At 65.4% G+C, this 17,932-nt stretch overlaps 1 protein-coding gene across 1 annotated transcript in view; it reads left to right on the forward strand.

Annotated features, from left to right (window-relative positions):
• The window catches only part of NHSL2 (NHS like 2), a gene marked incomplete at its 5' end in the record, with an annotated part of 28,786 nt that extends 11,217 nt beyond the window's left edge, over positions 1-17,569 (forward strand). Inside the window, 7 exons of the mRNA XM_084269041.1 lie at positions 10,431-10,583; positions 11,368-11,504; positions 11,623-11,827; positions 12,772-12,903; positions 14,059-16,257; positions 16,362-16,494; positions 16,912-17,569. Coding sequence (XP_084125167.1) covers positions 10,431-10,583; positions 11,368-11,504; positions 11,623-11,827; positions 12,772-12,903; positions 14,059-16,257; positions 16,362-16,494; positions 16,912-17,224 — 3,272 coding nt within the window. The 3' untranslated portion in view covers positions 17,225-17,569. The remainder of the gene's footprint in view (positions 1-10,430; positions 10,584-11,367; positions 11,505-11,622; positions 11,828-12,771; positions 12,904-14,058; positions 16,258-16,361; positions 16,495-16,911) is intronic.
• Positions 17,570-17,932: the final 363 nt, after the last annotated feature.

Here is a 17,932-nt window from a genome sequence, read left to right on the forward strand (position 1 = left end):
AGCCTTGGGTCCCCCCTCCCAGCCCCAGTCCCAGCCCCCCCCGGGCAGTGGGGCGCCAGTCCCGGTACCCCCCACCCCATCACCCCGGGGCTGCCCAGAGCCACCTCCCCCCCTACCCCCCCCCCCCAAACCCCGCATCCCTCCGCCTGCCCGGCCCCGCAGCCCCCGCCCGGCCCCCGCAGCAGCCGCCATTGGGCGCCTCTCGGCGGCTCGGCGGCCCCGGCGCGGCGGCGGGCGGGCTCCGAGGGGGCGGCCGGGCCGATGCGGCGAGGAGGGGGACGCCCGGTGCGGCGCGATGCGATGCGGCCCGGCTGGGCTCGGCCCGGCCCGGCCCGGCGGCTCCTCCCCGCTCGGCGCGGCGGGGCGGCGCGGCGCGGCGGGCCCGGCGGCGGGGGAGGCATGGAGCCGGCGGGGAGCGGCCCGGGGGCGGCGGCGCTCTGACCACCTGGGCCGGGCGAGCCGCGGCGGAGGATGGGCAACGCGCAGCGGAAGGCGCCGCGCAGCCAGCGGCGGGGCAGGATGCGCTCGGCAACAGGTACCGGGGACGGGACGGGGCGGGACCGGCCCCGCTCCCCGCGCTCCCCCCGCGCTGCCCCCGCCGCCCCCTCGGCCCCGCGGGCTGGGACGGAGCCGGCTGCGGCGGCGGCAGGGAGGGGGAGGCTCGGCCCTGCCGCGGTGGAGTGCGTGTGTCCCCCGGCCACCCCTGGGTCGCCTGGAGGACGCGGCGAGAGGTGACCTCCAGCTGAGGCTTGGCCTCGCTGCCGGGGACGGCGTGGGATGGGGCTGGCGGCGGGGCCCACCGCGGTCCTGCGGCGTGTGGAACAGGTGCTGGCCCGCACCCCGAGCTGCAGGCAGCAAGCTCCAGGCAGTGGGGAGCCAGCTCCGAGGATGGGGAGCCAGCCCCGGGCAGTGGGGAGTCAGCTCAAGGCAGTGGGGAGCCAGCCCCGGGCAGTGGGGAGCCAGCTCCAAGGATGGGGAGCCAGCCCTGGGCAGTGGGGAGCCAGCCCTGGGCGGTGGGGAGCCAGCCCTGGGCAGTGGGGAGTCAGCTCCAAGGACGGGGAGCCAGCCCTGGGCAGTGGGGAGTCAGCTCCAGGCAGTGGGGAGCCAGCCCCGGGCAGTGGGGAGTCAGCTCCAGGCAGTGGGGAGCCAGCTCCAAGGATGGGGAGCCAGCCCTGGGCAGTGGGGAGTCAGCTCCAGGCAGTGGGGAGTCAGCTCCAGGCAGTGGGGAGCCAGCCCCGAGCAGTGGGGAGTCAGCCCCAGGCAATGGGGAGCCAGCCCTGGGCAGTGGGGAGCCAGCTCCAAGGATGGGGAGCCAGCTTCGGAGAGTGGGGAGCCAGCTCTGGGCAGGGGGGAGTCTGTGCTGAACTGTGGGAAACCAGCTCCAGTGATGGGGAGCCAGACCCAGGCAGTGGGGAGCCAGCTCTGGTGATGGGGAGCCAGACCCAGCACCAGGGAGGCCTTGCACTTGCTGGCCCTAGAGCTGGGTCTGGTCAAGGCAGGGACCCTGGTTCTCCATAGCTCCCTGCACTCCCAGCCCCCTTCTCCCACCGGTTCCCAAGGCAGTGGGTGGGTGTCTCTGGGGTAACTCACATCATACATTACTGAAGGCAAGTGGAAAGCCCTGTGTATCTGCAGGGGGGCCTTGGGGGAAGCAGGGGGAGCAGAGGGGAGCAGGGCTTGCAGAGGGCTTGCTCTGAGCGGGAGGCTGGGCACTGTTGGGCTCTGGAAAAGCTGGGTTGAGGGAGCAGGCAGGACCTAAGCTGGGTCAAAGGAGCAGGCAGGACCTGTCTGGTCACTGCAGGTCCCCACCTGGCTGGCCCAGGCGGTTCAGCAACCCTTCCCAGACAGTGGGACTCAGGCTCCCCTCCCTGACCCAGCCCAGCTCCTGGCACTGCGAGAAGCCCCGGGATGCTGGGGTCTGCCACAGCTCCTGGCTCAGAGCTGAGCTCTGCTCCCCTCTGTGCCCCAGAGTGGGGGTCCCATGCCCACTGCCCTTTGCCTGGTCACTGGCTCCACAGCCGGGGTGCAGAGGTGGGGGCAGCAGCAGGGATCTGCCAGCCCTGGGAGACACCTCAGGAAAATTGCTTAGAAGCTGCAAGAAAATGGGGAGTGATTGTCACAGCCCAAGTGACTGTCACAGCTTAATAATTAGCGGGCAGAGGCGGTGGAAATACAGCCTGTCTCTGTCTAATTTTGCAGCCGCTGTTCTAGCAAGTGTTGCAAAGGATTGAAATGGGGCAAAAGAGCTTTGGGCTGCTTGGGGGGGCCCGGGGGGGACACCCATCTGGCGGGTACCCAGCACATCACCTTCAGCTCCCGTCTCGCGGGCTACGGGAGGGAGGCAGCGACCGGACTGCTGGGCTCAGAGGGGACCACAGGATGCTGGCCTGCTCCCTGCCTGCCTCCCCCCCCAACCCTTGTGACTGTCCAGTGTGGGTCTGCACGGGATGGGAGCTGATTGCACTTCTGCATCATCAAAGGGATTCTTGGGAGCTGCGAGTCACCCTCCCGGTGCTGCTGGGAAGGGCCCGCGGTGGGTTTGCCAGCCCGGCTCTTGTGCTGAAGCTGGTTCACCTGTCTTCAGGCACAGGGCACATGTTGCTGCCAGCCTGGAGATCCCCAGCAGATCTTTCTCCTGGTGCCAGGCCACCCCTGGGGTGACAGCAGAGCTGTGCCTGGTGGCTGAGGGCAGGGAGGAGGGGGATTTGACACCAGACAGCTCGAAACTCATCTTGGGTGGGAAGCTGGGCGAATACTTAGATGTTCCCAGGCTGCTTAGGCTGGGGGCTGCAGGCACCTCAGTGGTTTGGGCATTCCTGAGCAGCTATGTGCTGGCTTCCTTGTGGAGAGGCGGTATGGAGCTTATCTGCGGAGGGGAGGGAGCTGAAACTTGATAAGAAGCAGCCCTGCAGCGGGTCTGGGTCGCTGGCGGGGTGGGACGCCCACCGGCTGCAAGAGGAGGGCAGGGACCTGCCGTACCAGGAGGTACCTTGGCTCATCTCGGGTGGGATCATTCTTCTGCCCCGAGCACAGGACGATGGTGCACAGAGGGTACATCCCTGATCATTACAATCTGTCCCTCTTGTGTCCTGGTGGGCTGGGAAAAGCTGTGTGAGCCTGGGGCCTGCAAACCTTAGCTCTGCCTGCCAGGCCCATGCGTGTCTTTGATGCTTCTCTAAAGCTGAAGGGAAGGGGTGGCACCCCCCTGCACCCCTTCCTTGTGCACAGTGCTGAGCAGGGTGCTTCTGAGCCCAGAAGTGAGTGTGAGTGTGGTGAGCTTGTGAGTGTGGTGGTGTTTGGAAGGGCTCATCAGAGAAGGCAACATGCTCGTAGGCTGCTGGGACAGATGTGATGAGTTAGCAGGTCTCTGTGCCTGGTGGTCTTGTGGGGTGGGGACGCAGCGCTCCGGGTACCGTGTCTGTCCTGGCTGGCCCTCTGACCACGGGACACGTCCTGGGAGGACCACTGCCCGTGGGACAGGTCTGCTTGTCCCTTCCTCTCAGAGCCAGTTGCAGGCACTGCCTGGGCTGCTGGGGGGGTGGGTGGAAATTAACTCTGCCAGTGTCTACTGTCCTTCACCCGTCCCATCATCCGGGTCTGTGGTGTCGCTTCGTGCCCGACACGGCTGGACAGTACCAGCCCCTGGCAAGGCTCATGCTGCCTCAGCACCCCCAAAGCCCCTTCCTGCAGCGAGCTGGGGCTGGGGGCTGCGTTCCTGGCTCTGCTGCAGTCCTGGCTCCTGGGGCCTCCAGCCCCTGGTGAAAGCAGGCTCAGCTTTCCGAAGCCTGAGGGTGCTGGGGAAGTGGTCCCCAAGGAACCTTTGCTCACGACTTTTGGAAGGAGCCGAAGTGAGGAGCAGCTCTGTAGGTTCTTGCAGATCCCAGGGCAAACTCGGGTGAATTCAGAAGGGCCCCCCACTTTTTTTAGCTAACAAGTGTTTGGAGGCTGCAGTGAGGAGGCAGCCTGACCCAGCCGGGAGGCAGCGGCAGGCTCCAGGACGCAGATTCCCAGGTGAGGATGCTGATGGCAGCTCCAGCTGGGATGGGACAGAAGGGCTGTGCTCTGCCAGGAGAGAGGAGCCAGTGCATTCTGGTATCCCCCTGGCACCTGGAGCTTTCAGACAGTGCCGGTTGCTGCTCTGCATGTGGCTGGGTGATGTTTTGGCTCCGTGACCCTGCTCAGCTCGGGGGGAGCCCAGCCTGGCCTTGCTGTGGCCCCCAGGACCCCATCCCCTCTCTGGGCACTGCAGCAGGGCTGTACCGAGCCCCTCTGCCCCGACCCACCACCTTTGCAAGCTGCTGCAGGGTGGGTGTACAGAGGATGGGCTGCAAAAAAACAGGTCCCCTCTGCTATCCGTCCCCCCGGGCCGGTGGCGGGGAAGGAAGAGGGGCCGGAGCTTGGACAATGGGCTGTGGCGCTGACTCAAACAGCCAGTTCCTGGTCGCTTCCTCTCTCCCCCTGGGCTGGAGCCCGCCACGGAGGAAGCTCACTTCTCTCTGCCTGTTTTCGAGGGGCTCCTGGGTGGCAGAGGCAGCACCAAACCTCCCACCTGCACCCGCAGCCATGGCCAAGGTGGAGTGGCTCCTGACGCCCTGGCACCGGGGAGGTAAGGCAGGCAGCGCGGGCAGGGGCCGGCAGTGGGGCAGCCTCCTCTGAGAGGAGCGGGCAGCGAGGGTGGTGGTGTTTGCAGGTGCCCTTGCTGTGCAGGGCAAGGCCCTGGGCTGGCATGATAGCGGCCAGGGTGATGCAGAGGCTGTCATCTCCAGAGGCCGTGCAGCAGCCGCCGGGCCAGTGCTGCCCAGCAGCGCGGGTCTCTCCCTTCCCTTCAGAATCCTCACTGCCACTCCCCACCCTCGGGGTGTCCTTGTTCTCTGACAAAGCTAGAGAAGCACAGAGACAGCCCCCTCCCCAGCCTGCGCATCCCACCGACCGCTCCTCAGGCTGGGGCTGAGCCCCGCTGGGACGGATCCTGCCCGGCCCCGTGGTGCCATACCCTCCTGGCAGCTCTCGTTTGCTGGTGGTGGCAGGAGCAGGGACCATGGGACAGTGGGTCGACAGGAGTGTTGCAGCCAGACGGGCCCTTCACCGCAGCCCTTGCTCCCCACGCTGCCCTCACCATCGCTCCCGCTGTGGCTGATTTCACATCTTGGGCCCCTTTGTCCTGGGGCCTGGCTGCGTTCCCCTCTCAGGCGACTTCCTCGCATTGTCCCGGCCCTGTGGAGTGTAAAACCAGCCGGGCACAGGGGAAATGGTGCTTTCCTGGAAGCACCCCTGCCCGGTGAGGGGCTGCAGCCACTCTAGCACAGGCAGTCAGTGTGCCTGGGAGAGCTGCGAGCGCTGCCCCAGGCAGCCACATGCCACCAAACAGTCCTGGCTGGGCCAGGAACATCACCGGGGCAATGGGAGTGGGCAGCTGGCCTGGCCCACCCTGTGCATGTGGGTGCCCTTGGCTGCTGTGGCAGGGTGCTGAGCTGGGGCTGGGGCCAGCAGTTGCTGTGCCAGGTTTCCCAGGGTGTGTGGAAGAGGCTTGCGTCGAGGATTTTGTCTGGGAAGTGCAAGAGAGCAAGGGTTGTGACATGAGGAAGCAGCCAGGCTGCTAGGCAGCCACAGCAGGACTGGGAGAAGGGCTCAGAGGGGGCCGATCCTGCCGCCCATGGCTGCCGGCTTGGTGCAGGGAGGTGGATCTGGCCAGACTCTAGAATGGTGAAGGCAGGATGACGGGGTGCCCGTGGCCAAGCCCAGAGCAGCCCCTGCCAGCACTGGGGTTGCTGCTCCATGCTCAGAAGCCAGGGCTCTCGGCCCCTTGGCAGGGAGTGCCATGAGTTCATCTCGGCCGGCTGCGGTACCGGGCCAAGTCCCGCTGTGAGCACAACCACGGGCGGTTCCCGTCCCCACAGCATGGGCGGATGGCGCGCGGGGGCTCCTCCTGTGCTGGGTCTGCTGGCCAAGTCCTCCCCGCAGCACATGCGCCTCCCCAGCCTGCCAGAACTCCCTGAGAAGGTCCCAGCTCACATTGCTGGAGTCAAACATACCCAGCGCAGCTCTTCACCCACCCTGTAGAGAGATGTGACCCCAGGATGTGTGACAGGCAGGGTCCTGATTTGGACAGGGCACATCGGCCGTCTCAGCAAGGGCTCATCTTGGGCATGCTCCAGCTCGCACGCAGCGAATGCTTGCAGCAAGGCCTGCCCGGTGAGCGATGCTCTCCTGGGGCAGTGGCTTTGTGGATGTTCAGCAGGGACTGTCGCTCTGGGACATCGTTCAGACCTGGGCAGGCATCCGGCCCCAGAGCTGCCGTGTGTGGATGCTGCTCTGCATCCCGTCAGGCCAGCTGGACTGGCGGCTCTGAGTTCAGCAGGGGGTGAGCTTGGGACAGGAGGCGCTTTCTGCTGTCGCTGCCAGCTCCTGTGGTTTGCTCTTTTCTCTTCCTCTCCGCTCGTTGCAGAGCAGCGTGCGCCTTGGCTCTGTACCACAGGGAATGTCATCGAGCCGCACGCGCCGGGAGCGAGCAGTCGCGGTGCCGGCGGCAGGCCGAGGCACTCGCTCGAAGCCGGCGGCATATGTTGCCGGCACTGCAGCGCAGCAGCTCCTGCCGGTGGGGTTTGGGTCGCTGTTGGGATCAATCCCAGCCTCAAGTTTGCAGTCCTCATCCTCCGGCGTGCTAGGACCGGCGCCGGCGGCGGCGGCTGGCTTGCTGCTGTGCCGATACCCGTTGCCATGGCTGCTCTGCTAATGGTGCATCGCCTGCTGCTGCCGTTACATCACTCCTGTGGTACCTCTGCATCGGCAGCGAGAAGCCGAGCGGCACCGGCGGCATTGCTGGCGCTGCCCGCGCACTCGGAGCGAGCTTGAGGAGGGAAAGTTTGGCGGCGAGCTCGAGCAAGAGGTATCCTGTCATGGGAGCTTTGGCCTGAACTGAAACAACTCCTAATGGCTCTCTCGAATATCTCCCTGTGGATTCGGGATGCCTGGGCAGTAGGTAAATTGGGGATGCTGGTGTGGAGTGGGGCTGACTTGGGAGGTGCTCAAGGAGGGTATGTACTCTGTGCTCTGCAGCTGGGGGTCCTGCAGGGATGCTCTTCTCCCAGGAGGGAGTGAAGCCCCCTGGAGCAAACCCCCCCTGGGCCTTATACACCTACTGCGGCCGTGGTGTCCCGAGCCTGCACGCTTGCTGGTGCTCAGACAGACTCTGCAAGCTGTTACAGAGGTAGCATCACCCGCTGCGGCTGGTCGTGCTGGCTCGACCCCTGCCTGGGGCTGCCCCACAGAGACTGTTCTGGAGGGATGCTGCCATGGTCCTGCCCACTGGTGCAGCCCTGGGGTGAAGGGCAAAGCTTGCTGCTGGCAAGAGGGCACAGACCCTCTGGGTGACACGGGGATTCACGGGGAGCAGCCTGCAGCAGCCCTGCCCTCCAGCCACCAGTGGTTAACACCTCAGCCCACGCCTGCACCTGCCTGTGGGCAGAGACGGGTCTGCAAGCCCCGTGAGCTGGTGAGCCTCCCCACCAGCCATGCCTCACATTACCCCCAGCGACGAGGCTGACCAGCCTCAGGTCAGGGGTGCAGGGGGTGCATGGGATGGAGCCAGCCCTCCGGCTCCACTCTCCCAGGACGCCCTTCACCTCCTGCAGGCATTTGCCATGGGCTGGGGGCCCCCACAGAGGTATTTCATATTTTAAGCCTGTCGCCGATAAGCTTGGTGGGAGGTCACAGCCAAGGGCAGCAGGCTCTGCTCCGGCTGCGCCATTCCTGCCAACTGCTGTCCCATCCGCCCGGTGCTCCGGCCTGGATGGAACATCCTTACACGGCTTGCACGGACCTTCCGAACCTCCTCTTGCCCCCAGCCCGTGCTGGGCTGCTCCCAAACACAGCCCTGCCCTCAGAGGGCTGTCGGCGGTGCCGCTTTATCAGCAGTGCCACTTTATTATCAGCCGGTGCTGCGGGATGGGGCTGCTCGTGCCGCACCGCAGAGCCTCCGCGTGACGCGGGGCTGAGAGCAGCTCCTGGGGCCCTTCCCGAGCAGTGGAAGCCAAAAGGTCGGGGCGTTAGCTTGCTCCTGCACGTGGGGTAGTACACACACGGTGCAGCCTCTCAGGGTGTGGGTTTGGGGTGCCTTGGCTGCCAGAGGGGTGTTGGCTTGTCCGCCCTTTCCCACCCCTTTTTGTCCCCACTTTATTTGGGAACGTGCAACCAGCTCCACCGGCATCTCAGCGCTGCCCGTGCCGTTGCCTTTGCCAGCTCAGGATGGCACTGGCTCGCTCGTGTTCCCAACCGAGCACAGGGGGGAAGCCCTTAAGGCAGAGACACCCCCCCCCCCCCAGCCACCCCATGCTCCCCTCTCCTTTCTGTTTGCAGCTCGCATGGGCAGGGCGGGGTGCTGGGCCCCTACACCCACTGCTGGGTCACACTTCCGCTTTGCACCAGGGCGGCCCCAGTTTTGGTGCTGTGGTTGCTCACGTGGTTGGAGCCCATAGGGTGGGTGCCCGGGGTGGGTGCCCTGGCAGCGGGCTGAGGCTGCGGAGGTAAGCGCTTGTGCTGTGACCCCAGGGAGGGAGGTGGGGGGCTGCCCCCCAGCAGGATGCTGCAGCCATGTGGCTTGGGGAGGTGGGGGTGTGGCAGGGGCTTGTGCTTTTGGGGTGTCCCCGAGCCCTGGGGCACACTGCATAGCTGTGGTGGGGTCTGGGGTGTGGGAGGGTGGCTGCTGGGGGATGTGGGTAGAAGGTGAGGAGCGTTGGCACCTGTCGAGGCTGGAGGCTTGGTCTGTGTGAGCCAAGCAGAGGGGAGTGGCAAGCTCGGGTGAGGGGTCTGCCCTTGGGGTGTGCTCCGGAATGGGGGGGGGACAATGGGGAGCTGGGATCCCCAGAGGGGAGCGTGTGGTCCCTGGCCCCCCACGCCCTACCCGTGCCCAGCCTAGCTCACATCCCCAGGGCACAGGGCTCTTCCTGCGTCAGCTCTGCCAGGACCCCTGGCCCCTCTGGGCATTGCCAGCTGGCAGGGCCAAGCCGGGGCATGAGGGGAGGAAAAGCCACGTTCCTGTGTGTGGGAAGGGGAGTGGGGAAGACTTCATCCCTGCTGGGTTGGCAGTGCCCTGTGGGCCGGGGCTCTGCAGCTGGGCACAGCCTCGGCGTGGTTCCCGCACACACACACACGCCCCGGCACCTCTTGGTTGGTATGGAAACGAGTCAAATTATTTAAAGGAGAAAGAAGAAGGGGGGGGGGGTTGGGGGGGAAGGAGAAAAAGCCTGGTGTTAAGGCACGTCGTTATGGTAACACAAATTATAAAAGTAACTAGGCTAGGGACGTGGCACCGTGCTTTGGGGTGCTGGGCGTTGTGCAGGCTCTGCTGCTCCGTCAGTGGAGCAGGGAGGAAGGGCAGGCAGGACAGCACCGTGGCAGCGGTGCGATGCTCGGGACACGGTGCTGGCTGAGCTGGGGAAGAGAGGGACGTGGCTCATGCAGGGGTGGCTGGAGAGCCCCCTTCCCCCAGTGCGGGGCCTTCACCCCCGCAGATGGCTTGGCCAGGCAGGTGGAGTGGGAATGTCCCAGCTGCCAGGGTGTCAGAGCCTGGTCCCTGGGCTGATGTGGGGCACAGGGACCCCATGCAGCGCCTGGTGCCAATGTCGGCCGTCCTGCTGCCTGGGCCGCTGGAGAAAGGTTAGGCCTAAATTGCCTGGGGCGAGGCTGTGGACCTCCATGAGCACCCTGTTCAGACCTCACCCACCTGCGCTCTGCCTTAGCCGCCGCGGTTGGGACTGGGATGCTCTAGGCAGGCAGCACTCCCTCAGCTCTGGTGCAAAACCGCACTGGGCAAGAAACCCACATCCGCTTGGGCCAGCACTGCTCTGGGAGCCAGGCCACAGGGCTTCCCGGGGCAATGCCTCTTTGCCAGAGCACCACTCGGCTCCCAGTGCTCCCCAGTGAGCCTAAATCCTTCTGCCAGGGAATTTTCCACCCATTTGGGTGTTTGGGAGGGTCTGGGCAGATGCCTGTCCCATCCTCATGGACGTTTCCTTCCCAGAAGACTTGTGGGGCATCCCCTGCCAGGGCAGGGCGTGTGATGCAAGGTGTCATGTCCCCTCCGCTCCCTCCTTTTTGGTTGCAACTTCTGCAGCTGGGAGGTTGCCACACCCCAGCGTGTGGCCGGGCAGTCACCCAGGGCAACAGGGCACACTTCCTTCCCCAGTTTCACCCAACTCCCTTCCTGGCTTGGCCCAGCAGCCCGCAGGGACAGCAGACAACCCCTGCAGCAGCAGCAGTAGGGGTGATGGGGTCCAGTTCCACCCCGCAGCAGCCTGCCTGGGTGGCTTTGTCGGGGTTGGGACACAGACACATCCCTGTCCCTGCGTTCCTGGGGAGACCCAGGATGGGATGAGCACACTGTGCTGTGTGGCGCTGGCTGCAGTGCTCACCCTGCTCCCTCCCACTTGCAGCCACCTCTAACCTGGACCTCGAGAGCAAGAAAGCTGCTCACACCAAGCTGTCATGGCAGCAGCCGGTGAACGTCTTCCTGGCGGCTGGGCGCCCGCCCGGCATGGATCAGCTGCACCAGGAGGCCCAGCTCAACCTCCAGAGCTTGCTGCAAGGTAGCGGGGGTGAGATGGGGGCGGTGAGGGTGGCAGGGATGGGTGCTGCCCAGGGCACAGGGCTGCCATGCATGCAGTGAGGTCATCTCCCACTCGCACGTGTCTGAGCCACTCCTCGGACCTCGCCAGGCTGTAGAAGTCAGGTGCCCAGGGTGTCCCAGCAGCCCCTCTCTGATCTCTGCTTCCAAGTCACTGCTGCAAGCGGCAAAGCACCCGGGGCCAGGCCCAGCTGCCGGGGCACCGGCCAGCCCCACTGCAGCACGGCTCTGCCACAGCGGCCGCTGAGGCCCAGCCGCTGGCCTGTCTCACCGGATCAGCGTGGCCGTTGATTTTGTTTCCTTCCAGTTTCCTAACCAAGCCCTCACGTGGCCAGAGCTCGGGTGCTTTGCAGGCATCGATTAGATCAGCAGCCCACGGGTAATCTCATTAAGGCAGCCCAAGCAGACCTGGTTTCTGCCAGGCATTAATTAGCTCAACAATTACAGGATGGGGAGACATCGAGTTCCCTCCTGGCTGTCCCTGGCAGGGCTCTGCTCCCCTCGGGCCCCATCACGTCCTAAGCAGCCCCCTGAGCAGGGCTGCCAGAGTCCAGCACTGCCCACCCAGCTCTGCCATTCCTCCTCGGGGTCTCCCTCCCCCACCTCCTGAGCTGGCCCTGTTGAGCAGAGCCAACCTGGGGACAGAAGGCTGGGGATGGACACACGTGCCCTGTGTGACCCTGGGGTCAGTGCTTGCTCCTCAGCCAGCAGCTGGAGTGGGATCCCAGGTGCCGTTTCTCTTGCAGAGGAGTTTGAGGAGCAGTACACTGAGAGCCGGGTCACCGGGCAGACCTTCCGTGCTGCCGGTCAACTGCCCCCTGACACCCCCCCTGAGCCATCGCCTCGACCCCCACCTGCCAAGCGCCTTGAGTTCGTGCTTATGGTGAGTGCTGGGGCAGTGGGGCAGGGCATGGTAGCCCCACCTCACCCAGAGCTGGTGGGGGGACAGCTTGTGCCCTACCCTTTTCCCTTTGGCGGCTCACACCCCTTCCCCACCACAGCCCCCGAGCCAGCCGGCAGCTGAAGAGGAGACCACTGGTACGACTGTGCCCGGCACTCAGCCCCCCGACGCCTCACTGAGCCTCCCCACCAGCCCGGACAAGCAGCCGGCCTGGCCCAGAGCCTTCCCCTTGCCCACTGTGGAGGAGAAGCAGTGGCACCAGTCCTGCTCCATCCAAGCCAACATCGTCCCCATCAATGTCTCAGGTAGGGCAGCACCGCTGCGCCGTGGCGGGCGGGGGGAGAGGGGTGAGGCAGCCCTGGCACCAAGCGAGGATCGGGGTGTGGGCAAGGATGCGCCCCAGCATTCGTCTGCTGGTGGGCACTGGGCATCAGGGAGGGGGACGGGGGCTGCAGGCCTGCATCCACACAGGCCAGGCGGGCACCGGGGGCAGGGCGAGGGGCAGCAGGGCCATGCTGGTGTCTGTCATTCCCAGCCATCTCCCTGCCATCCGCAACTCTGTGTGTCTGCTGCACCAGCCACGCTGCTGTTGCCCAGCCGGGCGGCTCTCCTGTCACCCTGGCTCTAGCTGTGCTCCATGCAGCCAGCCTGTCTCACCTGTCTGTCCGTCTGTCCATCCATCCATCCTTATGGGGCTGCAGCTCCCAGCAGCGCGATGCTGCCCGCTCCTTGCGGCATGAGTGCCACGCTCTGCTCCCAGGTGGGAGCCTGGGCCGGCGGCTGAGCAGGGTGCACCCTCGAAGGCCAGAGGTGTCTTTGTGCCCTTTCCCTCCGCAATGGAGATGCACCAGCACCATGCTGGTCCCTCTGCCCACCCTGCTGTCCCTCGTGTCCGTGCCCCTGGTGTCACTCAGCACCACCAGCCCCATTAACATCAAAACCCAGCGATGTGGAGCCCACCCTCCCAGCGCAGAGCATAGCAGAGCCTATCGTGCAGAGTGAGGCCGATCTCTGCAGCTTCCCATGCATCCCACCTCCATCTGCAGCATCTCCGTCTCCCCGCCGGCCGTGTGCCTCCATCTCCCACGCGGCTCAACCGCGCACGGCTCCTCCCATCCCACGCTCCTGCCCGCAGTCACCATCCCAGGCCGGGGGAGCCCCAGGGGTCACGCAGTGGTGGCGGAGGGCTGAGCCCCGGCCCCGGCACCCCTCGGCACCGCTGTGTACAGCCTGTTTGTTTTGGCTACAGGGCAGCACTTTGCTAGGCACGCGAGTGCTCGTCACTCCCTGTTTAACACAGAGACCGCGATGAACCCCAAGTCCACCCTGCGGCGTAGACGGACCGTTATCGGATTCCCTAACGTGTCCCTGCGAGACCAAGGTGACAGCAAGAACCGCGCAGCTACGTCCCTGCCTGGCAGCACCTGGAAAGTGCTGGTACCTGCCAGAGCTGTCGGCCCAGCACAGATGGGCTTCCCTGGGATGCCCCAGCCTTGGGGAAGTAAAGGCCACTGTGGTGGCTCTGCTCCCTCCTAGGGCACCAAGGCGCTGGGTGCGCTGGTGACACTGGGCTGGCGCTGGCATGGCAGCAGGGACAGTCCCCTTGCCCCAAGTCAGCATCCTGCACACTTACAGGGCAGGAAGGCCACCAGAATTTCCCCTGGTCACCTCAGCTCCGGTAGCTCTTGCCCCACGTGCCCCACCCCAGCTGCAGGCAGACCCCACGCGCAGGGTCTGTGCTGGGACCAGCGAGCCAGCATGTGCCAGCGTGCTGAGAGCACTCACGTGGCTGTGGGTACAGCAGCACTCCTGGCATGGCCACAGGCCAGTGCTGGGCCCCATGGGGACAGGAGCCATCCTGGCTCAGGGGCTTAGTTGTGCCGCTCCTGCTGAAAGGGTGGAGAATCCAGAGGCAGGGCAGGAGGAGGAGAAGCTGCTGCGCCAGGGGACTGTTGTGGGGTGGAGGAAGGCTTTTCCCCGTGACAGTGATCCAACCTCTGGAAGGTTGTCACAGCTCCTCCCTTGGAGTCTGTCAGACCTCAGCCTGTTGCAGGCTGGAGCATCCTGGTCTGCTGGGCATGCCCTGGGGGGATCCCAGGTCCTTCCCCACTGGACTCTTCCCAGGTGACGCGGCACTGTGAGCCACTGCGTCCCGACCCAACCTGAGTGGCAATGCCTTGCTCTGCTCCCCCCCCCTGCCCCCATCTGCATACCCACCACAGGGTAGCATCAGGGCAGCACAGTGGTTGCCATGGGGCTGATGTGCCCATGGACGGAGACTCCTGCCATGGCTGCTAAGTCCTTCACAGTGGCACATCCCAGGCTCAAGGGTTAATGCAGGCTGGGGACTGTCCCCTACTGGGTTAAGGCCCCACTGTGCCACACTTCATGCCTGGGCAGAGATGCAGCCCCTGAGATTGATTACAGGGTGGGAGTGGTTCTGCCCCCACGGCTCACAGGGCAGGACCACGCCATTGGCCTGCTGGCAGAGCGTGAAGCAGGATGATGCTGATGTGGGCTGTGTCTCTCCTTGCAGGTGGTGCCAACGGCCCCACGTTCAACACCCACGCACCCATCACCGAGTCGCTCTCCTGCAGCTTCGTGCCCGAGGCTGCTGGCGGGGGGAAGGCACCCCAGGAGATCAGCCCCCGCCAGCCCCTCTCTGCCCCGCTGAGGAAGACCTTCAGTGACCTCGGGGCTCACTGCTGCCAGCCACCCATGGCCATGGACAGCACAGCCACCCCCTGCGCCGATGCCTGCAACGGGCCACAGGGCGCTCCCTTCCCCCCGCCCTGGAGCGCCCTGTGCTACACAAGCCACCCCGGCCCCGCTGCTGCCCAGAGCACAGGACTGGGATGCACCTCACCAGGGCCCTCTAGCCCATCGCCCGGCACCGGCTCACCCGCCGCCTCCTTCTTCATCGCCACAGAGGAGCACGTGAGCAGCAACGGGCCTGGCTCCTTCTCCAGCACGGTGCCTGAGTCCCCCCCCACCTCTGGGGGTGGCCAGAGGTGCGAGGGCCGAGCAGCCAAGGCGAACTTCTTGCCAGGAAGCCAAGAGGAGCCGGAGCTGGCGGTGGAGCCCGTGCGGCTGGAGGTGGAGCGGGCAGGGTGCCGGTTCCGCGAGCGGTCGCTGTCAGTGCCCACCGACTCGGGCTCCCTCTGCTCCGTGGACATCGCATATGCCGAGACGCGGCGCGGCAGCGCCAACTACGCCCTGGGCTACCCCAGCGCCAGCTCGGAGGGCAGCACCAGCACCGACAATGTTTCCCTGGGGCTGGAGCAGGAGGGGCAGCGGCGCCGGCGCTCCAAGAGTATCTCGCTCAAGAAGGCGAAGAAGAAGCCCTCGCCGCCCACGCGCAGCGTCTCTCTGATCAAAGAGGGGCAGGATGCCACCGCGGGGCTCAGCTCGGCGCTGCCCAAGGACCAGCGACCCAAGAGCCTCTGCATCCCGCCGGAGCTCCAGGGCCACCGTCTGGTGCACGCCGACCCCCAGGGCAGCATGGGGAGGGAGCCCGATGGCACAGCCACCCCCCACCAGTGGCATCTCGCGGACTGGAAGGCTGGTGATCCCTACCGGTCCCTCTCCAGCTCGAGCACAGCCACAGGGACCACAGCTGTCGAGTGCACCAAGGCACGGGGCAGCTCCGAGTCCCTCGTGTCCCCTTCCATCTCCAGGGCCACGACACCCTCCCAGCTCTCCACCGAGGCAGACCTCAAGACCTCCTCCCCGGGCAGGCCCACGGGGCTGATGTCCCCATCCAGCGGATACTCCAGCCAGTCAGAGACCCCGACACCCACCGTCCCCACCTCCACCATCCTCGGGCACTCCCCGCACCAGGTGCGGGTGAGGCCACTGGTCCCTGAGAGGAAGTCCTCGCTGCCCCCCACCTCCCCCATGGAGAGGAGCCCCAAGTCCAGGCTGTCCTTCGACCTGCCGCTCATGCCACCCACCCACCTCGACCTCTCGGGGCTGAAAATCTCCCTGAAGGGGAAGACCAAGGTCAGCCGGCACCACTCCGACTCCACCTTCGGCACCAAGCTGGCCCAGAAGACCAGCCCCATCACGCCCATCATGCCGGTGGTCACGCAGTCCGACCTGCGCTCCGTCCGCCTCCGCTCCATCAGCCGCTCAGAGCCGGAGGACAACGCCGATGGCCCGGAGCATAGCGAGGAGCCGGCACGCGGTCCCTGCCTGGCGCCGGAAAGGAAGGTGAAGCCGCCTGTGGCAGAGAAGCCGCCACTAGCCAGGCGGCCCCCGAGCATCCTGCCCAAACCCCTGGTTCTGCGGGAGGAGGGTCCCCTGTCCCCCACGTCCCCACCAGGCACTGCCAGCAAGGAGAAGGGGCTGCCACAGGACAGTTTTGTGGTGCTACGGAAAGGGGAGCTGAGGAGGGGTCCTGGGGAGCCCTCCCTGCCCTTGACCCCAGCGGGACCCCGACGGCTCTCCCAGGGCAGCCTGGAAGATGAACCACGGCCAGAGCGGAGCGGTGGCGAGGGGGAGCGGAGGAGAGCCAAGGTGCCGCCGCCAGTGCCCAAAAAGCCCAGCGTGCTCTACCTACCACTCACCCCAGCCCCAGCGCAGCTGGGAGCCGGCATGGGGGACCAGATGCCCACCCCCAGCCCCATCATCACGCTGGACACTGACCCCACATGCTGCAACCCTGACGCCGAGGACGTGCTCTCCCCGGAGTCCCTGGGCACAGCCCAAGCCAGCGACTCCACCTCCGAGCAAGGTGAGGGTCTCCCTGCTCCCGTGGCAGGTCTCACCCCTGGGATGGGACTGTCCCCCCTGTCTGCACAGGGCGCTTCATGGCTGCCTTCTCCTCCCCACCCACAGGCAGCTCAGTGGAGGCTGGCATGGAGGAGAAGAGCTTTGCCAGCGACAAGACGGCCGACTCCATTGCGGAGGAGGATGACGATGTGTTCGTGACGTCCCGCACCACGGAGGATCTCTTCACCGTGATCCACAGGTAGGGCTGGCACATGGTGCTAGGTGGGCACAGCCCCCCCCACCCTTCCAGCCTGCCCCAGGCACAGAGCTGGGTGTAGCATGTTCCCCCCGACACTGTACCTTAAATTTTCCACACCAGGGCCAATAAGCTCACTCTTGGGGCCAACCTCACATGCTTCGGTCGGAGCTCAGCACCCTGAGCCTGCTGCCAGGCTGGGGTCACCAGTGGGGGGTGGGCAGTCTGCTTCCCATCAGTGTTGGGGCAGGTTGGCCCAAGGTGCCAGGAGGACGTTTGTCTGTGGGTTAGGCTGTTGTCTTGCCCCAGCAGACAGGCACAGCCAGAGCTGGGCAGGCGCCGTGCTCCTCGATGTAGGACCTCACCCCACCCAGGGCTTCCCCTGGGGCTGCTCCCATCACATGTCTCTCTCGTGCCTAGGTCAAAGAGGAAGGTCCTGGGGCGGAAAGAGCCTGGGGACACCTTTGGCAACCGACCCAACTCCCACTCACCTGTAAAGACTTCAGGCTCCCCAACCAGTGAGTCCCCGGCAGCAGCGGGCAGCACCGGGAAGTCTTCCAGCAGGAATGAAGACTTTAAAGCTCTGCTCCAGAAGAAGAGCAGCAAAACCAGCCCCGGTACCCGGCCCTCTGCTGCTGAACTGCTCAAGACCACAAACCCCCTGGCTCGGAGGGTCATGACGGAGTTTGCCCCTGAGCTGGACGGTGCAAACAGCCCCAAGAGCCAGCCCTGAGCTTGTGTGGGCCCTTCTGGCCACGGTGGGCCAGAGATGGCTGCGAGGGAGTGATGCTGAAGAAGGGGTGTCCTACCTGCCCGGGTGAGTCCCTGTGTCCCACCAGGGCTTTTCTTCTGCTTCTGTTTCTTCCTTGGAGAGCCACCAGCGGAGAGGCAGCGTTGGGAGCCCAAGCTTGTACTTCTCCAGCAGAGCTGGGCCCTCTCCCAGAGGGAAGAGGTGGCACTGCAGCTGGGACCGTCCCTTGCTGGGCCGGCTCCTGGGACCAGAGGTGCCTGCTCGGGAAGCAGAGCAGGACTGCAGCCCCCAGCGTTGCTCAGCACCTGCAACGAAGCTCGCTTGAAACTGTTTGGTCACTTCGGCATGTGGTACTTTAAATGGCTTTTCTAACACACAGTCGTGATGATGTTTTATTCTCTTGTCGTTTGACATTGTACCTTGAGTTTCCCAGGCAAAGATCCAGGCTTTGAGTTTGGCTGGATACATGGAGATGAACTTTGGGAAGACGTGAGCGGGCCGGCTGGATTGAGGTTGCTTTGGAAGAGCCACAGTGGTTCCCCCCTCATTGCCCTGAGCATCCTCCCTGCCGCACGGGGACCAGGCACCCCGGCCTCCACAGCCAGCACGACGACTTCAACCCCAAAGCCAGCCCCCCTGAAAGCCCCCCAGATGCTGCACTTCAGAGCTCCCTCTGCTCTCAGTCCAAAA

This window comes from Gallinula chloropus, assembly GCF_964237585.1.
Source record: "Gallinula chloropus genome assembly, chromosome: 11".
NCBI lineage: Eukaryota > Metazoa > Chordata > Aves > Gruiformes > Rallidae > Gallinula > Gallinula chloropus.